The 18,819-nt window shown below is 41.6% G+C and overlaps 1 protein-coding gene across 2 annotated transcripts in view; it reads right to left on the bottom strand.

Annotated features, from left to right (window-relative positions):
• The window catches only part of ERO1A (endoplasmic reticulum oxidoreductase 1 alpha), a 47,585-nt gene extending 39,581 nt beyond the window's left edge, over positions 1 to 8,004 (bottom strand). Inside the window, exon 1 of one of the 2 annotated variants that reach the window (XM_086709748.1) lies at positions 7,764 to 8,004. In XM_086709748.1, the coding sequence (XP_086565874.1) occupies positions 7,764 to 7,877 (114 nt within the window). In that variant the 5' untranslated portion in view covers positions 7,878 to 8,004. The remainder of the gene's footprint in view (positions 1 to 7,763) is intronic. The other variant, XM_086709749.1, reaches the window with a different exon arrangement.
• Positions 8,005 to 18,819: the final 10,815 nt, after the last annotated feature.

Raw genomic sequence — 18,819 nt, 5'->3', positions numbered from 1 at the left:
GATGTGTGAATGAATGAATGAATGGATGCTGTCTACTGTCACTGTCATTCCCTGGAGACCAGCATCACAGTCTGATGATGACTAGGTACCTCACATCATCTATGGTAGTGCTCTGTGCTCCAGACTACACAGGCCCAAGTGGTAGGAATGCACTCAGAGCAAGGGAAGCAAGCAGCGAAGGCAAATAACCCATCACATCCAACATTTTACCAATCTATACCTTAACTACAAAGGAAGCTAGAAGAAGCCACAAACCATAAAGGAATGCAAGGTGCATTCACCGCAGAGATGGCTTTGGCCCAGAGATCCCGAAGAGGGAAGACAGGACAATGGTAGATTGGAAACCCTCTGACCTTTACCTACGAAATTGAGCAGGAGGTATTTCCAACTACAACAAAAGGTAGCAGGGCAGCTAAGGAGGTAGGGCAGGGATGGAGGAATTTCAACAGATGGAGAAGGCCCAGCAAAGGAGAGGCAGGAAGATACTTGGAAACCAAAGCCATGTGACAGTTCAGATAAGCCTGCCAACAGGCAGAACCTGATCACCGGAAGAAAGGTTGGCAGGCATGATGCCAGGTCCAATTCTAGAAACTAGAGAACCAGGCATGTTACAGGAATAGAGTCTCAAGAAAAGATTAAGGAAGAAATGCAATTAACAGACCCAGGGCAGAATCTTGGAAAACAAAGCAGTCTTAGTACCTAAACCAAAAGATGGACATTGATCTGGAACAAGGATGACCTGATACTGTGAACTGTGTGGCAGCTTCAGGAAGTGCTAAGGTTGCTTAAATAACTGTCACACTATCTCCTAAACTGAAACAGATTCTGACCCTACCATAAGAATGTGAATTTTTTTAAATTCTTTTTTAAATTTTTATTTATTTTTGAGAGAGAGCAGGGGAGGGGCAGAGACAGAGAGAGGGAGACACAGAATCTGAAGCAGGCTCCAGGCTCTGAGCTGTCAGCACAGAGCCAGATGCAGGGCTCTAACTCACAAACCGTGAGATTATGACCTGAGCCGAAGTCGGACACTTAACTAAGCCACCCAGGCACCCCAAGAATCTGAATTTTTTTTTAAATGCACCCCGTGCTCCCTACCACACACATGCACAAAGTGACTGATGCATGCTAAAAGTTGAAGCTCATTGATCCATGCTTTAGGTGATAATCAGCCTTGGGTACGGAGCCAAACTAATAGGTGGCAAATAGAAGGCCCTTGCGGAGGAATGTAGATATAAGGACCAGGGTAGGCCTGACATAATGTCACCCGGCTTAAAGTCCTAGTCTCTTACCAGTTGAAAAGCTTTTGAAGGCCCTTCTACTGCAAACTCCCAAGCACACAACAATCCCCTCCTATATACTCTGAAGAAGGAGGCAATATATAACAATGGTTAGCACGTAGGCCTTGGACTCAAGCCTTCTTGGGGTAGAATCCCATCTCTGCTACTTACCAATTTTAAACACAACCAAATTTTTTAACCTCTCTTAAGCCTTAGTTTCCCATGTGAACACAATATAGCAATACTAATAGTTCCAATCTCAAAGAGTTGATATCAAGATGAAATGACATAATATAAATGCCAATGTTAGTATTACCCTACCACTGCTTAAATGCTTCTGGTGAAAGTGGACGTACGATTACCCCAAAGCAACTCACATTTTTTTTTTTAATGGATAAGAAAAAAAAGGCCAAGTTTGCAGCTAAAATTTTCCAAAACTTTTACATCTGTCACCCCACTGGAACATAGATCTAGACAGCCAAAAGTTAGCTGCAGAGGTAGCCTCAATTACTTTCTCCATGGACTCTGACTGGCTTGGACCAAATACCAAAATATAAAAGGCAAGAGAAAAGAAAATAACATGGGCCTGCTTGCTCCCTATTTTCTGCTTACAGGTACTCTTTAATTTACAATGAAAGACAAAAAAAAAAAAAAAAAAAAAAAAAATCTAAATAGTTTCCTTCTGTGCCAACAACTTCTAGTCCTACCAGACTATCATTTTTTTCCAAAGCACTTTGAGAATATATTCCTCATACTTGTATGAAATATGAAATACCCTTTAAAAGTGCTCAAAGTGGGTTTTTTTGGCAAAGACCTTTAGTTGTACGTAATTTTAGAGTGTTCTGTGACCATTAAAAAGAACATGAAAACTATTCATTGAAAAAAATTGATGGGGGTATCTGGCTGGCTCAGTCAGAAGAGCTTGGAACTCTTGATCTCAGGGTCCTGAGTTCAAGCCCTATGTTGGGTGTAGAGATTACTTAAATTAATAAAACTCGCTGACAGCATGGAGCCTGCTTAGGATTCTCTCTCTCCCTCTCTCTCTGCCCTCCCCAGCTCTCTAGCACACACTCTCTCTCGCTCTCTCTAAATAAACTTTTCAAAAGTTAAAAAAACAAAAAAACAAAGAATGTTGACAGAGACACCTCTGTTAATGGAAACAAGGAAACACCAAAGATTCTATACTGGGTGGTTCCAAGGACACAGAATGCTACGAGCTATTTCTGCTTTAAAGCCTTAGTCTTTACAACTTTAAATTGTTGTTAAATAACCCAACGTATAGCAACCAATGAGACACATGCTTTGTTCCACATGCTTTGTTCACAAAGGCCTGGAAGGCAATAAGTACTCAGAGACAATGGACATCTCTCCAGTATAACCTGTTTCAAAGATCCCTCTGACTAAGTTTCAATCCAGGCTTATTTCCACCTACCATGCAACATATTCCCAAGTGTCTCTTCTGTGGCCTAGCCACTCTAACAAATAAAAACTATTTTTGAAATTGAGCTAAATAAGACACTAGACAGGTAAATCTGCTGAAATAGATGTAGGCAAGTGTATCTACAATGCACTCCAAATGAAAATAATCCATCTTGAAATAGTCATTTTGGATGATCTGAACTATTCCCCTTTCATTAGCCTGATAGAGATTTACTACACTCATAAGTAAGTGGATCTGAGTGTTATTAGCACTAGCCATAATACGATTAATAAAACATTTGGACTACATGGGAGTTTTACAAACTCATTTCTAATTAATTTAAATGAAAAACATGTCCACACTGCCTCCATATCTGGGCTTCAATATTTCTTCTGAGTTTACTTCTTAATCCTGGGATTCCATGAATTGAGACTAAAGTTCTGTTACATTCATTCTCTCTAATGGTGCATAATGGGGAAAAGGAAATAAGAAATTCTGTCAAAAGGAAAACAAGAAATCTTGTCTGAAGAATCTTCATTCATGGGGCGCCTGGGTGGCTCAGTCAGTTGAGCATCTGACTTCAGTTCAGGTCATGATACCACAGCTCGTGGGTTCGAGGCCCACATCAGACTCTGTGCTGACAGCTCAGAGCCTGGAGCCTGCTTCAGATTCTGTCTCTCCCTCTCTCTCTCTCAAAAGTAAATAAACATTAAAAAAATTTTTTTTAAGAATCTTCATTTACGGGGCGCCTGGGTGGCGCAGTCGGTTAAGCGTCCGACTTCAGCCATGTCACGATCTCGCGGTCCATGAGTTCGAGCCCCGCGTCAGGCTCTGGGCTGATGGCTCAGAGCCTGGAGCCTGTTTCCGATTCTGTGTCTCCCTCTCTCTCTGCCCCTCCCCCGTTCATGCTCTGTCTCTCTCTGTCCCAAAAATAAATAAACGTTGAAAAAAAAAAAAAAAGAATCTTCATTTACTTGAAGCTCATACCTATTGCAACAAATACAAATATTATTTTGGTTTAAAGAAAGGGTAGGTCATGATCATGGGGTTCTTTACACAAACTGTTACAGGCTTGTAGACCAAAAGGGGAGGAAAAGGCCAATTTTCTGTGCAAAAATGAAAAAAAATTTAAATAGAATGATAAAATAAAAAGTGGGAAGCTGTATATAAGGAAGATTTACAAGTCTATCTTGTAATCTATCACAAGGCAATCTATCACTTATTTGCAGCAACTAACACAGAAGCACTGCTATCAAAAGAACTTACAACATACAGTGAAAATGGTTTTAGTAGGATTTGATGTCAACAGACATATGTAGTAACTGACTAACTTTAAAGATTCATTTGGAGCTATCCACCCATCTGAAAGATGAATTCCAGAAAAACATGCAAATGGCCCACTCAGCAGAAAATGGAAAGAATATATTCCTGCTAGCATAGTGCTAACATCCTGTATTATAACTTGCCTAATACTTGCTAAGCACCCATTATGTATGTAACAGGCTCAGTACTCTGGAGTATCAAGAAATGGGACTAAATTTTTAAATTTTTAGTTTATTCTTTGATCTCTTAAAACTCGTTCAAAGTAGGCATCCATGAATGTTTATTAAATTTAATCTGATTATTTGTAGAGCTCTGCACATTTTACTTCAATGACTTTCTAAGGCTAAAGAACCACATGTTGCTTTGGCTCAAATTAGAGCTGATATTCTGTTAACTGAACCCCTATACCGGGCCCCCATGCAAGAGGGTAATGAGGGATGATGATGCATAATTCACAGTAGAAGTGGTGCGAGAGAGTGGCAACAGACAGGGAGAAAAGGTCTATTAACAAAACAGATTCAACAGAACTTTGCAGCTAATTGGTTACGGCAAAGAGAATGAGAGATTTTAACTTGAAATATTTTTTTAAACAGGGTTTTGTGTTGTTGTTTGTTTGTTTGTTTTTTTGGTTTTATTTACCTATTTCGACAGAGAGAGAGAGAGAGTGTGAGAACAAACAGGGGATGGGCAGAGAGAATCTTTTTTTTTTTTTTTAATGTTCATTTATTTTTGAGAGAGAGAGAGGGAAGCAGAGAGAGGGACCCAGGATCCAAAGCAGGCTCCGTGCTGACAGCAGAGTGTCCGATGCAGGGCTTGAACTGGTAAACCTCAAGATCATGACCTGAGCCGAAGTCTGATGCTTAAACTTCTGAGCCACCCAGGTGCCCCAGAAAAGAGAGAATCTTAAGCAGGCTCCACGCTAAGCTGTCAACCTGAAGCCTGACTCGGGGCTGGAAGCCACAAACCATGAGATCATGACCTGAGCCCAAATCAGGAGTCCCCTGCTTAAGCAACTGAGACACCCAGATGCCCCTTTAACTTGTATTTCTAAACGCTAGGTCAACATTTAGTTTTTGATTTAGTGTCTAGCAATATTTACTGACTTGTTTGTTTGTTTTAAGATTTTACTTTGTAAGTAATCTCTACAACCAACATGGGGCTCCAACTTACAACTCTAAGATCAAGAGTCACATGCTCTACTGACGGAGTCAGCCAGGCACCCCTGCTAACTTGTTGTTTTTTTAATGTTGATTTATTTTTGAGAGTGAGACCACAGAGCAGGGCAGGGGCAGAGAGAGGGAGACATAGGATCTGAAGCAGGATCTGCACTGTCAGCACAGAGCGCTATGTGGGCTCGAACTCAGGAACTGTGAGGTCATGACCTGAGCTGAAGTTGAATGCTTAACTAAGCCCCCCAGGCACCCCTTCTCACTTGTTTTTTTAAAATGCTTAGGATCTCTGCCTCTCCCCAATCTCCAAAGAACTTTATTCACTAACTTGTAAGTTCTTAAAGGCAGGGATCACACCATAGTTATCTCTATATTCCAAACACTCAGGTCAACATACACACTGTGTATAAATGTTTGTTGAATGAATAATTTCCACCATTCATCTCCCCTTATCTTTTCTTCCATTTATTTCCTTTATTTCTGTGTGTGTGTGTGTGTGTCTCGTTTCCATTCACATCTATATGCTTGTCTCCAATTTTCCCTTCATATCTGTTATTGCTTGTTCCCTCTCCCCATTTCCCACCTTACCCCTATCTCTTCCATTACTGACCATAGTAGAACTAAAATGTATTCTTTTTCAGTCTATTGAACTAGAATTGATGGTCTCTGTTCTTAAGTTGATTTAAATAGATCATTTTTAATTTTTCTTAAATTTGTTTTTTACTATGGGACCCTCAATTTATTATTTTTTAAAGTTGATTCTGGAAAAAAAAAAAAAAAACCTGTCACTTTTGTTCTAAATGGAAAAGAAAGGGATCCAACAGATTTTTGTGTTGGGGGAGTATTCAAATCTTGAAAATGTTACAAAACGGGGGGGAAGCTTAAACACTAATCAGAAGGAAAAAAGTGTGAAAAAAAAAATTTTTTTTTTTTAATTTTTTTTTTCCAAACGTTTATTTATTTTTGGGACAGAGAGAGACAGAGCATGAACGGGGGAGGGGCAGAGAGAGGGAGACACAGAATCGGAAACAGGCTCCAGGCTCTGAGCCATCAGCCCAGAGCCTGACGCGGGGCTCGAACTCACGGACCGCGAGATCGTGACCGCTTAACCGACTGCGCCACCCAGGCGCCCCAAAAGTGTGAAAAATTTAAAACTCCCCAATTTTAATCAGATATCTAAAAAGGTTATTGGAGAGGAAAGTGAAAGTTGAAAGCTCAACATGTACTTTTATTCCATTATCTAAAAATCTAGACTATAGTTGAAAATGTTATATTGGACATCTTCTTTCAACACTAAGTACCTTATTTTGAAGTCTCTTATTTCTACTTCATTTTTAAATGTTTACACTTTGTGTTATGTTATATTTGTAACCTGAAGAAAAATGAACCTTCTTCCTTTTAAGTACTTGACTGTATGCAGTTTGCAACGTAAAGGAGCTTTTCCATCTTAGTTGGAAAGCAGCAATTTCCTTTTAACCTCTTCCTCATAGCCAGGTAACACCTCAAATCATTCAGCAAAACGACAGGATGCAAGAATATAAAAGTGAAAGAGACAGTTCTTCCTCCCATAATATGTAAAGCTGTTTCTTTCCTCTGTGAAATAGTAGCATTGTCCCTACACAAATGTTATTTCTGATAAAAAAAATAATAATAATAGTAAAATCCACTTAAAAGGAAAAATTCGGATTGCCTACCTCAATTTTGTATAAAATGTAATTTTTATCAACAGAAGCCAACCAAAACGTGACTTTAAGAGTAATTATATTAAAATACAGGATCATGTAGACCAGAAAACCTCTAGATTTCTTTAATGTTTTTTTTTTTTTTCCTCAAGGAACCCACATCTCATGATCATAATAAGCTTGTAATCAGACTTGTGCGCTGAGGGGTAAGACTCATCCTCCCAATTCAGACCAGCCAAATGGGTGTCACGTAAGAGAATCTCATTACATTTAGTAAATAGAAAGGACACACAGGGCGAGTAGACACTGCAAGCCGCGGCCTCAAAAACACAAGGCAGATGGGCTTAGAAACAGGAAAGCCTCACGAAACGATTCTCCGGCCTGACAACGACATCTGAAAGTAGCCTCCCCCACCCTACAAAAGCGTACCCTGCCCAGGAAGGATGGCGAAGGCACCTAGCATGAACACATCGTACGCAGTTCCAGGTCAAGTTAGAAGTTAGGAAGACCCAGGTTCCGCGAAAATAACAAATACTGAGTGAGCGTGCACAGTGTGCACGCCCCCCCCGGGCAGGGAAGACCAACAAAGATGTATAAACCAACTCTGTAAAATCATACAGCATGCACCCACACCTCTCCCCCCACAACGGATCCCAAGCGCCGGAGGGCACGCTGACGTCCAGGCTGCGGTGAGAGACCTGTACAGACCACGCCAGGCAAGCCGCAGAGGGCTGAGCCCGGCCAGGGAGCAGAAGCTCAGGGGGCTCATCCCGGAGGGTGGAGACGCAGAGGCACTCCTAGCCCCTCACCTGCCGGGGTGCGCGGGACAGAGCGCAGGGCGGAGGCGGGAAGCACCGGGAGCGGCCGCGCGGCCGCGCACAACCCTCACCTGGCAGAAGCACCTCTGCGCCGCCGTCTCCGGGGGCTGCTGCCCACCGCGACCCGAGCCGAGCAGCCACACGGCCCCCACGAGGCCGATCAGGAAGCCCCAGCGGCGGCCCATAGCCGCTCTGGCCGCTCGTCGCCCGGCCCCTCCCGGTCCCAGCACTCTGGCGCAGGCCGCGCGTCCGCTGATGAAGCCCGCGCGGGCCGGCCCCCGGCGACGCCCCACCTCCCGGCCGCCTCCCAGGCCCGCCCTCGGCTCTCCCGCCTCTCAGCGGCCGCCACCTCCCGGCTGAGCCTGCGGACGTGCCAAGGCGCCCGCTCCGGCCGCCCGGGGCCTCGGGTCGGCTTCCTTCCCCGCGCGTGAGGCTGACGCACGAGCCCGCTTCCCGGCTCGGCCCCGCCCGGAGCACCGCGCCCGTCCCCGGCCCCCAACGCCCGGTGCCTGGAGCCTGGCCCGGGCGCGCCCGCCGCAACCCCAGCGCGGGCGTTGGGGGTCCTTCTCGCCGCCACCGCGCGAGCGAGCGAGCGAGAAACCAGAGGGGTCTGGGTCTCCCCGCAGGGCCCGCCCCACCCCGCGCAGTCCCGGCCAATCCTTCGGTCTCTCCAGACGAGGAAGTCAAACCGTACCAATTACGCATCCACAGTGTCCCTGACAGTCTTAAAGCTGAAAGGGATTATGAGTGATAACCTAGACCAGGTCTGCATAATAGAGTTTCTAGTCGTCACATCGAAAGAGCAAAAAGAAACAGGTGAAGTTCATTTTAATAATCTATTTTATTTAACCCAATATGTGCAAAACATTTCAAAATACACTCAATATTAAATTATCCATATTTTATGTGTTGTTTTTGAAATCTGGTGTGCATTTTATGCAAACTAGCCACATTTCGTAGTCAAATGTAGCGAGTGGCTACTGTATCCGTCAGCACAGGTGGAAACTACCCTCTCGTTTCATAGGAGGAAACAGGCCCAGAGTGAGGCGATGATGTGAGAGCAAGGGGCGAGCTGGATAGTGAGAGAGCCATGTCCTATAAATCCCAGCCATGGGTCTAGTCTAAAAGCCGCCCCCCCCCCCCCAGGAGAAATTTTCATGGTGAAACTGGAAAGCTTCCCAACACCTTACACATTAAAATTTCAAATTAAAAATTTTTTTGGTATGTCATTTTTTAAAAGCCACCATTTAATGAAGTAGCTTAGGATATGGTAGGCCCCAAATAGGTTTTACTTCTGTTTTCTAGCTGAGAAAAATAAGCGTAGAAAGTTTACATATGTTACTCAAAGTCACATGGTATGATAGAGATGAGACTCAAACTCAGATTATTTCTTACTTCAATGCCCATAACCTATGGTCTGTCCATCACTTATTAATCCAATCTCCCTCTTTACCTAGGAAGTTCGTTTTCATCAGACCTGTGTATGGATCTATTTATCTCTCCAGGGCCCAACCCAGCTCACTCATTCCCTCTTCTATGTGGTCTTCTTGGTTTCCTCTTCACCCATTTCCAGTCTCTAAATGAGTTTTGATTCAACAAACTTACTCTATGCCAGACTGAGCTTGACATTACAGATATGAAGATACAGAAGGCCCAATCCCTGAACATGGAGAGACACCCCATGGAACTTAACAGGTGATCTTTGATGACATTTCTACATCATGTTTCTACAACTGAATCGTAATCTCTTTAAACTCCTTAAGCAGGGATTATGTCACAAACATACCTGTGACTCTCAATACCTTAACAAAGCTTCTCTTTGCAAGTGTTTGTAAAATGAATGAATGTTTTATATTATATATATATTATATACATTAATGTATATAATATATATTAATACTGGCTACAGTATTAATATCTGAAGATATCAAAATATCTATCAAAAATAAGAGACATAATATGAAAATGGAAAAACTAAACAATAAAGCCTAAAACTGCAGAAGGAAGCAATCTGAACATGAATCAGCTCTGGATTTCGCCCTGATGCAATAAGCCTGTAATTTGGGAGAGCTTAAAACTGTCAATGTTCTCAGGATGAAAGCTTCCATTCCTAAGATTTGAACTCTTGCCCACAACAAATTTAGCAACCTTGTAATCAGAAACAATCACCATATAAGACTATTTTTTATTTTATTGTTTTTTCAGCTTTATTGAGGTATAATTGACTAATAAAATTTTAAATGTATGTCATAATGATTTGGTATACAGATAACATTGTGAAGGGATCCCCCCCATCAAGTCCATTAACACATCCATCATCTCACGTATTTACCCTTTCTTCCTTCTTGGTGAGAACATTTAAGTTCAACTCCCTTAGCAAATTTCAATTTTACAATACAGTGTTTCCAACGATAGGCACCATATTATACATTAGATCCTCAGAGTTTATTCATCTTATATTAGAAGCTTTATACCCTTTTACCAAAGTCTCCCTATTTTTCTTTTTTTAATTTCACATATAAGTGAAACCATGCATTTGTCTTTCTCTGTCTGGTTTATTTCACTTAGCATAATGCCCTCAAGGCCTATCCATGTTGTAGCAAACAGCAGGGTTTCCTTCTTTCTCATAGCTGAATAATAACCCATTGTATATGTATACCACACCCCCTTTATCCATGTAGCCATTGTTGGACACTTAGGTTGTTTCCAAACTTTGGCAATTGGGAATAGGCGACATCAAACGTGGGAGGGCAGACACCTTTTCAAGATAATGGTTTCATGTACACCCAGAAGTGGGATTGCTGGATTTTGCTTTATTATCTTGATAATTATCATTTTTCCTTTCAGATTTGTAAGGGACTTTAGAATGTGCAAAATACAGTTTTGTGCACCTGATGTAACTACACTGACACTTCCCTAAGAATCCTTCGATTTGGTCCTTTGTGTGAGTTCAGTTTTTCCACTCTGACTTCTCTGGCAGTCATCTCACCTGTGTTAGGGCCTAGGCAATAACTCATTAGTCATTCAGGAACTATTAAGGAGCACCCACAGGGTACATAGTTCAGCCTTTGCTTTCCAAAAGTCCAGCCTCCAATTTATTATACCTTAGCTAAACAACATTAAATTTTTTACAGATGAACAAGGCCATCTAGTTATTCTAATACTAGTGATTATAACAACAACATAACTTAGATTTAGTGTACACAGCATTTCTTGATGGAATTCTGATTACTATGTAAACAACAGCTGTTATTATTATTTTTAATGACCAAAGCAGGAAATGGCTTGAGCCCAATTTCTCAAAATGGGGCATGGAGATTTACGTAGGGAGCTTCTCGGTACATAGGGAGCTTTTCTGGCACTGAGTAGGCTAGAAGGAACTAATTTAAAGAGAAAAATTTGGTCAAGGAAAAGGAGTATTATGACACTCAAGAGGAAAAAAGGCTAAGTAAAAACCTAAAGGTTTTATTACATCTATATCTAATATTCGTTGACTATAAATGTGCACATGGTACATTGCTAGAATTTTCTCTCAAGATGCTTCAGATTATTTGAGCTGGGGGAGAAATACCACCTAAGCTCTATCTTCACCTCCTCTCCCTCATATTCCTGGAAGAACAAGCTACATATAGTAGAAACTGATAAGTTCCCATTTATACCTTACCCCACTGTGCGGCCTGATTTCCAACTCTACCTTCCTACTCCTCTATACTTGGCCTTGTTACGGCCAAATTAATTACCATTTTCATGAGATCATGAAATCTCTGCTGCATTTTGACAATGCTGATTTCTCCTTCCTTCGATTCTACTTTCTATGTACCAAACACTCCAGATTCTCCTTACACATTTCTTTTTTAAAAGCATGTTTATTTATTTTGAGAGAGAGAGAGAGAGAGAGAGAGAGAGAACACAAAGAGAGAATCCCAAGCAGGCTCCATGCTGTCAGCACAGAGCCCAATACGGGCTTGATCCCATGAACCATGAGATCATGACGCGAGCTGAAATCAAAAGTCAGATGCTTAACCGACTGAGCCACCCAGGCACCCCTCCCTCCTTATACTTTTCTAATATTATTTAACTGTCTCCTTCGTGGGCTTTCCCCCAGCCCACCTCTAAGATGTGAGTGTTCCCCAGGATTCTATTCTCTGTCCAGTCCTCTTCTTCTATACTCGCCCCTGGAGAAGCTTGACCAGTCTCATGATTTTAAATACCTCCTCCCTGCCAATGACTCTCAGATCTATTTTTCCACTTCAGATCTCTCCCTTGAGCTTCAAAATCCAACTGCCTATTGGACACAACCATCTGCTTTTCTTAGAACTGTTTGGTCACACCACCATCCATATCTAGACACCTAGAAAGTAGGAAGCCACCCTCAGTTTCTCCCACTTTTTCACCAATGAATAGATTGGTTGATCTATTGATCAACCAAGTTTGCCAGTTCTTTCTTCAATTTAGTCCCTCCTCTTCATCTTTATGACCAAGGACTTAGTTTAAGCCCTTATTGTCACTCACCTGATTTATTGTCACAGTTTCCTAAATGATCATCCAGCCTCTAGGCTTGCACCTATTCCAAACAGCCTCCATGCTAGCCTAGTTTCTCAAAAATAGCAATCTGGAGCACCTGGGTGGCTCAGTCAGTTAAGCATCCGACTTCAGCTCAGGTCATGATCTCGCAGTTCGTGAGTTTGAGCCCTGCGTCAGGCTCTGTGCTGACAGCTCAGAGCCTGGATCCTGCTTCAGATTGTGTGTCTCCCTCTCTCTCTTCCCCTCCCCAGCTTGCTCTCTGTCTCTCTCTCAATAAATAAATAACTAAATAACTAACTAAATATTTAAAAAATAGAAATCTGACCATGTCACACCTCTGTTTAAAATCTTCAATGCTCCCAACTATCTGAGGACTCAAATTCAAAATTCTCAGCATGACATTCAAGGTCGTCATGATCTGGCCTCACCTCTTTCTCTAGCTAGATCTCCAATACCTCTCTGCCTTATCGTCACTCAACTATTAACAATTCCCCACATAGACCCTTTTTCCACCCTCCATGTCTTTATTCACCCTATTTCCATTCCTGAAATGTCTTCTGCCCTGTCCCACACCAACTGCTCTCACTTCATCTGGCTAACTCCTTTAAGATTCAGCTCAGGCAACTGCTACCTCCATGAAGTCTTCTGTAACTCCTCTGTGCCTGGATTATGTTTCTCCTCTTTGGTTCCATAAGTTCATATAATTGTGCTTAGCACATGGAATCAAATAGGTATTTATGTAGAATTTCTTCCCCTTTCAACAGAGGGGTAGTGAACTTGCCTCGGTAGTCTCGGGTTGCCCAGCACTTAGCATTTTGTGTGTGCTTCACAAGATGACTTCTGAGTGAATTAATGAATGTACACATAAATTAACTAATGAACTTGAAAAGATAACAGCATGAGATGTCACAGGGCAATGTGTGATTATGTTTTAAACAAACACTATTAGCTTACAGGCAAAGCAATCATTTGGGGCAGAAGTAAATCTGGATGGGACAGAGGACACAATTGAATTGGAATTGACAAGAGAAAATTCACAAAAGGTGTGGATGTGGGAGAATTGGTGACAAAGTAGGAGCTCAACTACCACCTGATAGGTTAGAAAAAAACAAAAGAAACTTATCTAAAATTCATATAGAAAACATTTCAATATCAAGATTATCCAGTCAAGAAACAAGTGTGGCTCCAAACTGAGGGACTCTAGACTCAGCATGATTCCAAGTAGACCAGACAGTGTTCCAAAGTGAAAAAAGGGTGGAGTGGGGCGCCTGGGTGGCTCAGTTGGTTAAGCATCCGACTTCAGCTCAGGTCACCATCTCTCAGTCTGTGAGTTCGAGCCTTGCATTGGGCTCTGGGCTGATGGCTCAGAGCCTGGAGCATGCTTCCGATTCTGTGTCTCCCTCTCTCTCTGTCCCTCCCGCATTCATGCTCTGTCTCTCTTTGTCTCAAAAATAAATAAACGTTAAAAAAAATTTTTTTAATAAAAAAAAAAAGGGTGGAGTAAGTGAAGGCCCTCCCTGCTGAATGTTAAAACGTCTCCCCTACCTCCAGCAGATCACATGTAACTCTCAGCTCCAAAACTTGCAGACCTTATGCATACCTGCTTTCCACTCACTGCCTCATGCCTGACCCCTCCCTCTCCTATTCTAAAAGGAGAGTGGAGAATTCTTCTAGGAATAAACAACAGCATCTGAAACAACAGAACAGTTAGTCCCCCTACTCACACACTCAGAATTCAACTTCCTTTTTATTTAATGCCTCAGTCTATGATCAGAAAACCAAGGCTCACAATGTTGTTAAGGAAAGCCTCCAACATGACATAGCTCAAAACAAATAAGAAAATAGGAACTTTGAATGAAAAAAGGGAAGGAAGAAAAAACAAAAAGCTATAATCAATATCATCAAACATGCAAGAACAGGAGTCTATAAAAAGGAAATATTAGAGAGCAAGAAACAGATCTTGGAAACTATATGATAGCCAAAATAAAAAGTTTTGATAGAAACATTGAGGAAATCTCCTAAATAGCGATATAAAAAGACAAAGAGGTAGAAATAAATGAAAAGAGATGGAAAAAATAGAAGGTTAATTAAAGGAGAACAGAGTCTGATTAATAAGGGTACCAGTAAGGGAGAACATGAAAATGGAGAGGAAATCATCTTAGAGGTTATTCAAGAAAATAGCCAAAAATGAAGGATGACTATCTAGATTGATAGGGACACTGAGTGCCCAGTTCACTGGATGAAAAATTCCCCTGACAGATAAAATTTTCAGACAGAAAAACAAAACACCCAATATCCTACAAAGAATTAAGAATCAGAAAGGCACTGATCAGAATCAGAAGCACTGGAAGTTCCAGGACAATGGAGCAAGGCCATTTAGCCAGCCAAGCTATTAATCAAGCCTGAGAATAGAATTAAGATATTGTTATGTATGAAGAATAATGTACATCTTTAAATCCTTTCTCAGAAAATTATGGGAGGATATGATCCAACCAAAGGAGTAAACCAGAAATGAGGAGACATGGGTATCCAGAAAGAGGAGATAGCACCCAAGACAGGACTTAAGAGAACTTCTGAGAAGACAGCCCTAGAACCCAGATTAGAGCGAGGAGGGAGGCCTCAGGAGGAGTGTCGCCATGTAAACTGGACGGACACCTGATGTGACTGACTTTATGGAAAACACTACTCAGAGGAAGTTAATAATTATATTGTAAAGTTGGGGAAAAGTGATTTAAAAAAAAAAAAGAGCATCTAAAAAATGAGGCAGCTTTCTAGGGCACCTGGGTGGCTCAGCGGGTTAAGTGTCCAACTCATGACTGGCTCAGGTCATGAGCCTCCAGGTTCATGAGTTCGAGCACCATGTCAGGGTCTGTGCTGGTAGCATGGAGCTTGCTTGGGATTCTGTCTCTCTCTCTCTCTCTCTCTCTCTCTCTCTCTCTGCCCCTCCCCCACTCAGTCTTTGCCTCTCTCAAAATAAATAAAAATAAACTTTAAAAAAATGAGGCAGCTTTTAAGTCCTGGAAATTCAAATACCTTTACAATAAAACAAATGTAACTATTGTATATTGCTTGATTTATACAGCCCCACAATGAGACAAATATGGGATGTGATTTAACCAAACTTGTGTATATTATATGTATTGGAGGACAGAGGTAGGGAAAGGAGGGATCTGAAGTGATATAAGGATGCTAAATCTTTATCTTCCTTATTAGCAAGTGAAAAGATAAATCCTAAAATTGATCTATCAAGAAATAGAGCATAAGCATATTATTTACAAAGAAAACATGGAAGAAACGTGTTGAAGAGTTGGGGAATGGGACCTAGGGGTAGAATAAGGTGGGACAATGGACTCCTCTTTCCCAATCTAAGTGTTGTAGTACTTTTTACTTTTTTAGTTTTCTTTTTTTTATTTTAAGAGAGAGAGAGAGAGAGTATGCGTGCTTGAGCAAGCAGGGGAGGGGCAGAGGGAGAGAGAGAGAGGGAGAGAGAAAGAGAATCTTAAGCAGGTTTCACACTCAGCAAAGAGTCTGAGGTGGGGCTGGATCCCACGACCATGGGATCATGACCTGAGCAGAAAGCAAGAGTCAGACCCTCAACCAGGGTGCCACCCAGGCGCCCCAAAGTGTTGTAGTACTTTTTTAAAAAGGTCTTTATGTATTACTTTATTAAAGAAGAGTATTTCCCAGAAGTCTAGGAATTCCAACTTCTATTCCTACTTCAACATCTTACTGCTTAGCCATAGATACATTTAATTACATGAGTTCTCGTGGGCATTTAGGGAGAGATATTTGGGATGACAGTTTTCCAAAAACTCAAGTGTTGTGGCTGATTTGCAAGCAAAAGTAGTTGCTACTTGCCTATCTGGTACTGTTTCCCAATTTCTCTCTAGAATAATCAGTTCCTGTCCTATTAGTTATCTGTCACTGTGTAACAGATTACCACAAAACTTAATAGCTTAAAACAAATGGATATTTATCGCCTCACAGTTTTTGTGGACTTTTGTGCAATTCAGGAGTAGTTGAACTGGGTTGTGTGACTCAGTCTCTCACTATGCTGCAATCAAGACTAGGGCTTCAGTTATCTGAAGGCTTCCCTAGGGCTGGAGGCTCTGCTTCCAAGAAGCTTCTCTCATATTGCTGCTGGCAGGAAGCCTTAGTTTCTTGCTGGCTCTTCCTTGGCATGTGGGCCTTTCCATAGATCTGTTGATATGTCCTCATGGCATGACAGCTGGCTTCCCCCAGAGGGAGTAATCCAAGGGAGAGTAAGGAGGAAGCCCCAATACCTTTTATGACCTAGTCTCAGTAGTTGTATAACGTCACTTCCACTTCATTCGACTCTTCTAGAGCAAGTTGCTAGATCCAGGGAAGGGGAATTAGGCTCTACTTCTTGAAGTGGGCAATATTAAAGAATTTGTGCATGTATTTTAAAACCGCAGCACCCATCAATGACACATCATAGGTAAGTAGATTAGGAGATTATCTGTAAAATTTTTTTGAAGATCTAAATCTATCTCATCACTGTTTGTTATGACATCATTTTAAGTGACCCCCCCAAAAAAAAACTAAGATATGCCTAGTTTTCTAAAAACTCTTTTTCTCTACTGTATGGTATTTTTATTTTTATTTTTTATATTAAAATTTTTTTAATTTTTTTTTTGGGGGGGGACAGAGAGAGACAGAGCATGAACGGGGGAGGGGCAGAGAGAGAGGGAGACATAGAATCGGAAACAGGCTCCAGGCTCTGAGCCATCATCCCAGAGCCTGACGCGGGGCTCGAACTCACAGAGCGCCAGATCGTGACCTGGCTGAAGTCGGACGCTTAACCGACTGCGCCACCCAGGCGCCCCTAATATTTATTTTTGAGAGAGAGAGAGTGCAAGCAGGGGAGGGCAGAGAGAGAGGGAGATACAGAATCTGAGGTAGGCTCCAGGCTCCAAGCTATCAGCACAGAGCCTGATGAGGGGCTCAAACTCTCAAATCATGAGACCATGACTTGAGCTGAAGTCAGAAGCTTAACCGACTGAACCCCCAGACGTCCCTCTACTGTATGATATTTTAAGGTCCTAGAGTACTGATGACTCTTCTTAGTCTTTTTGTATCTGCTCCTATTATAATATCTGATATATTCACACACCCATTCATTCAATAATTTATATATATAATCATCTTCTGGGTATACAATAATAAGCAAGAAATAGTCACAGTCCTTGTTTTTCTAGAGCTTATAATCTACTAGGTGGAAAAGACACTAAACATTTAAGCATGCTTATGAATGTAAAATTACAAGTTGAGGTACATTTTCTGATGAAGAGGGATATGGTCTTACGGGTGCATATAAAAAAGAAACAGGGCTGTTCTGAACAGCCATGTGGAAAATAGATAGGAGGTTCATCTGAAGTTGGACTTTCGCCAGATGGGTGACAGAAAAAGAAGAAGGGTCAGGGAGTTTAAAATATTGGTATGTTATGTGCTCATAAATATTTATTGGATTGAAACAAACTGAGCTGTCTTTTTTTTCCTGTCTTATCCTCTCTTCTTTATTTCTTGTCAGAGGTGATATCTTTTGGTATCCACGGGTTAGTTTGACCAGAACACTTGCAGCTAGCTGAGCAGGAGAAGGGACTACCCGTGCTCAATCCGTCTTCCTTGTTTATTTTTTTTTTTAATTTTTTTTCAACGTTTTTTATTTATTTTTGGGACAGAGAGAGACAGAGCATGAACGGGGGAGGGGCAGAGAGAGAGGGAGACACAGAATCGGAAACAGGCTCCAGGCTCTGAGCCATCAGCCCAGAGCCTGACGCGGGGCTCGAACCCACGGACCGCGAGATCGTGACCTGGCTGAAGTCGGACGCTTAACCGACTGCGCCACCCAGGCGCCCCTGTCTTCCTTGTTTATTATCTACTGCAATTTACAATTATATTTAGAAAAACAGAATATAATATTCATACAATACCCATAAGATTTTTTCCTAAGAAATTTGAAGACATCTTTTACGTGCCTTTGGTAATTTAATTTGCACAAATTTGCACTTTATATGTATATGTAGAACATACCTATTTAAACTCAAATATCCAGGACCACTGTATTAGATGAGATCAAATGGCATATATCTGGGGACTCTGACTGAGTCTATTGAATATAACAATAAATTCTCCCCAGGAACAATGCTAGAAGAGGTGCAGCAATGGGGACCTGTTCTGCAAAAATTGAGGTTATTACTACCCTTAAAGTAAATAATTTAAAATCACTATTTAAAACACTATTGAGTGCTTACTGTGTGCCAGACATTGTGTTAATAGACACACATCTTATTTAATACTCATGATATCCCTACGAGACAGGTACAGTTATTACGCTCATTTTACAGAGATTTTTAAAGATTAAGTAATTTGCCCGAAAGCACAGAAATCTGAGTTCTGTCAGACTTTAAAAGCTCCTGACTCAGCCTACTTCAGCGTCTTCATTTTGTGCTCCGTTTCTCTATAGCCCACCCTCTTCCGGTCTCATTGGCCTGCTTTCTGTTCCTAGAAATGAGCCAAGCTCTTTTTTTACCTGAAGATCTTTGCACTTGCTGTTTCCTCTCTCTGAAAGTTTCTTCTCCA

This window comes from Puma concolor, chromosome B3 (genome assembly GCF_028749965.1).
Source record: "Puma concolor isolate L17-30 chromosome B3, mPumCon1.1.hap2, whole genome shotgun sequence".
Lineage (NCBI taxonomy): Eukaryota > Metazoa > Chordata > Mammalia > Carnivora > Felidae > Puma > Puma concolor.
The sequence above is the reverse complement of the archived record's forward strand: the minus strand, read 5'-3'. Positions and strand labels throughout refer to the sequence as shown.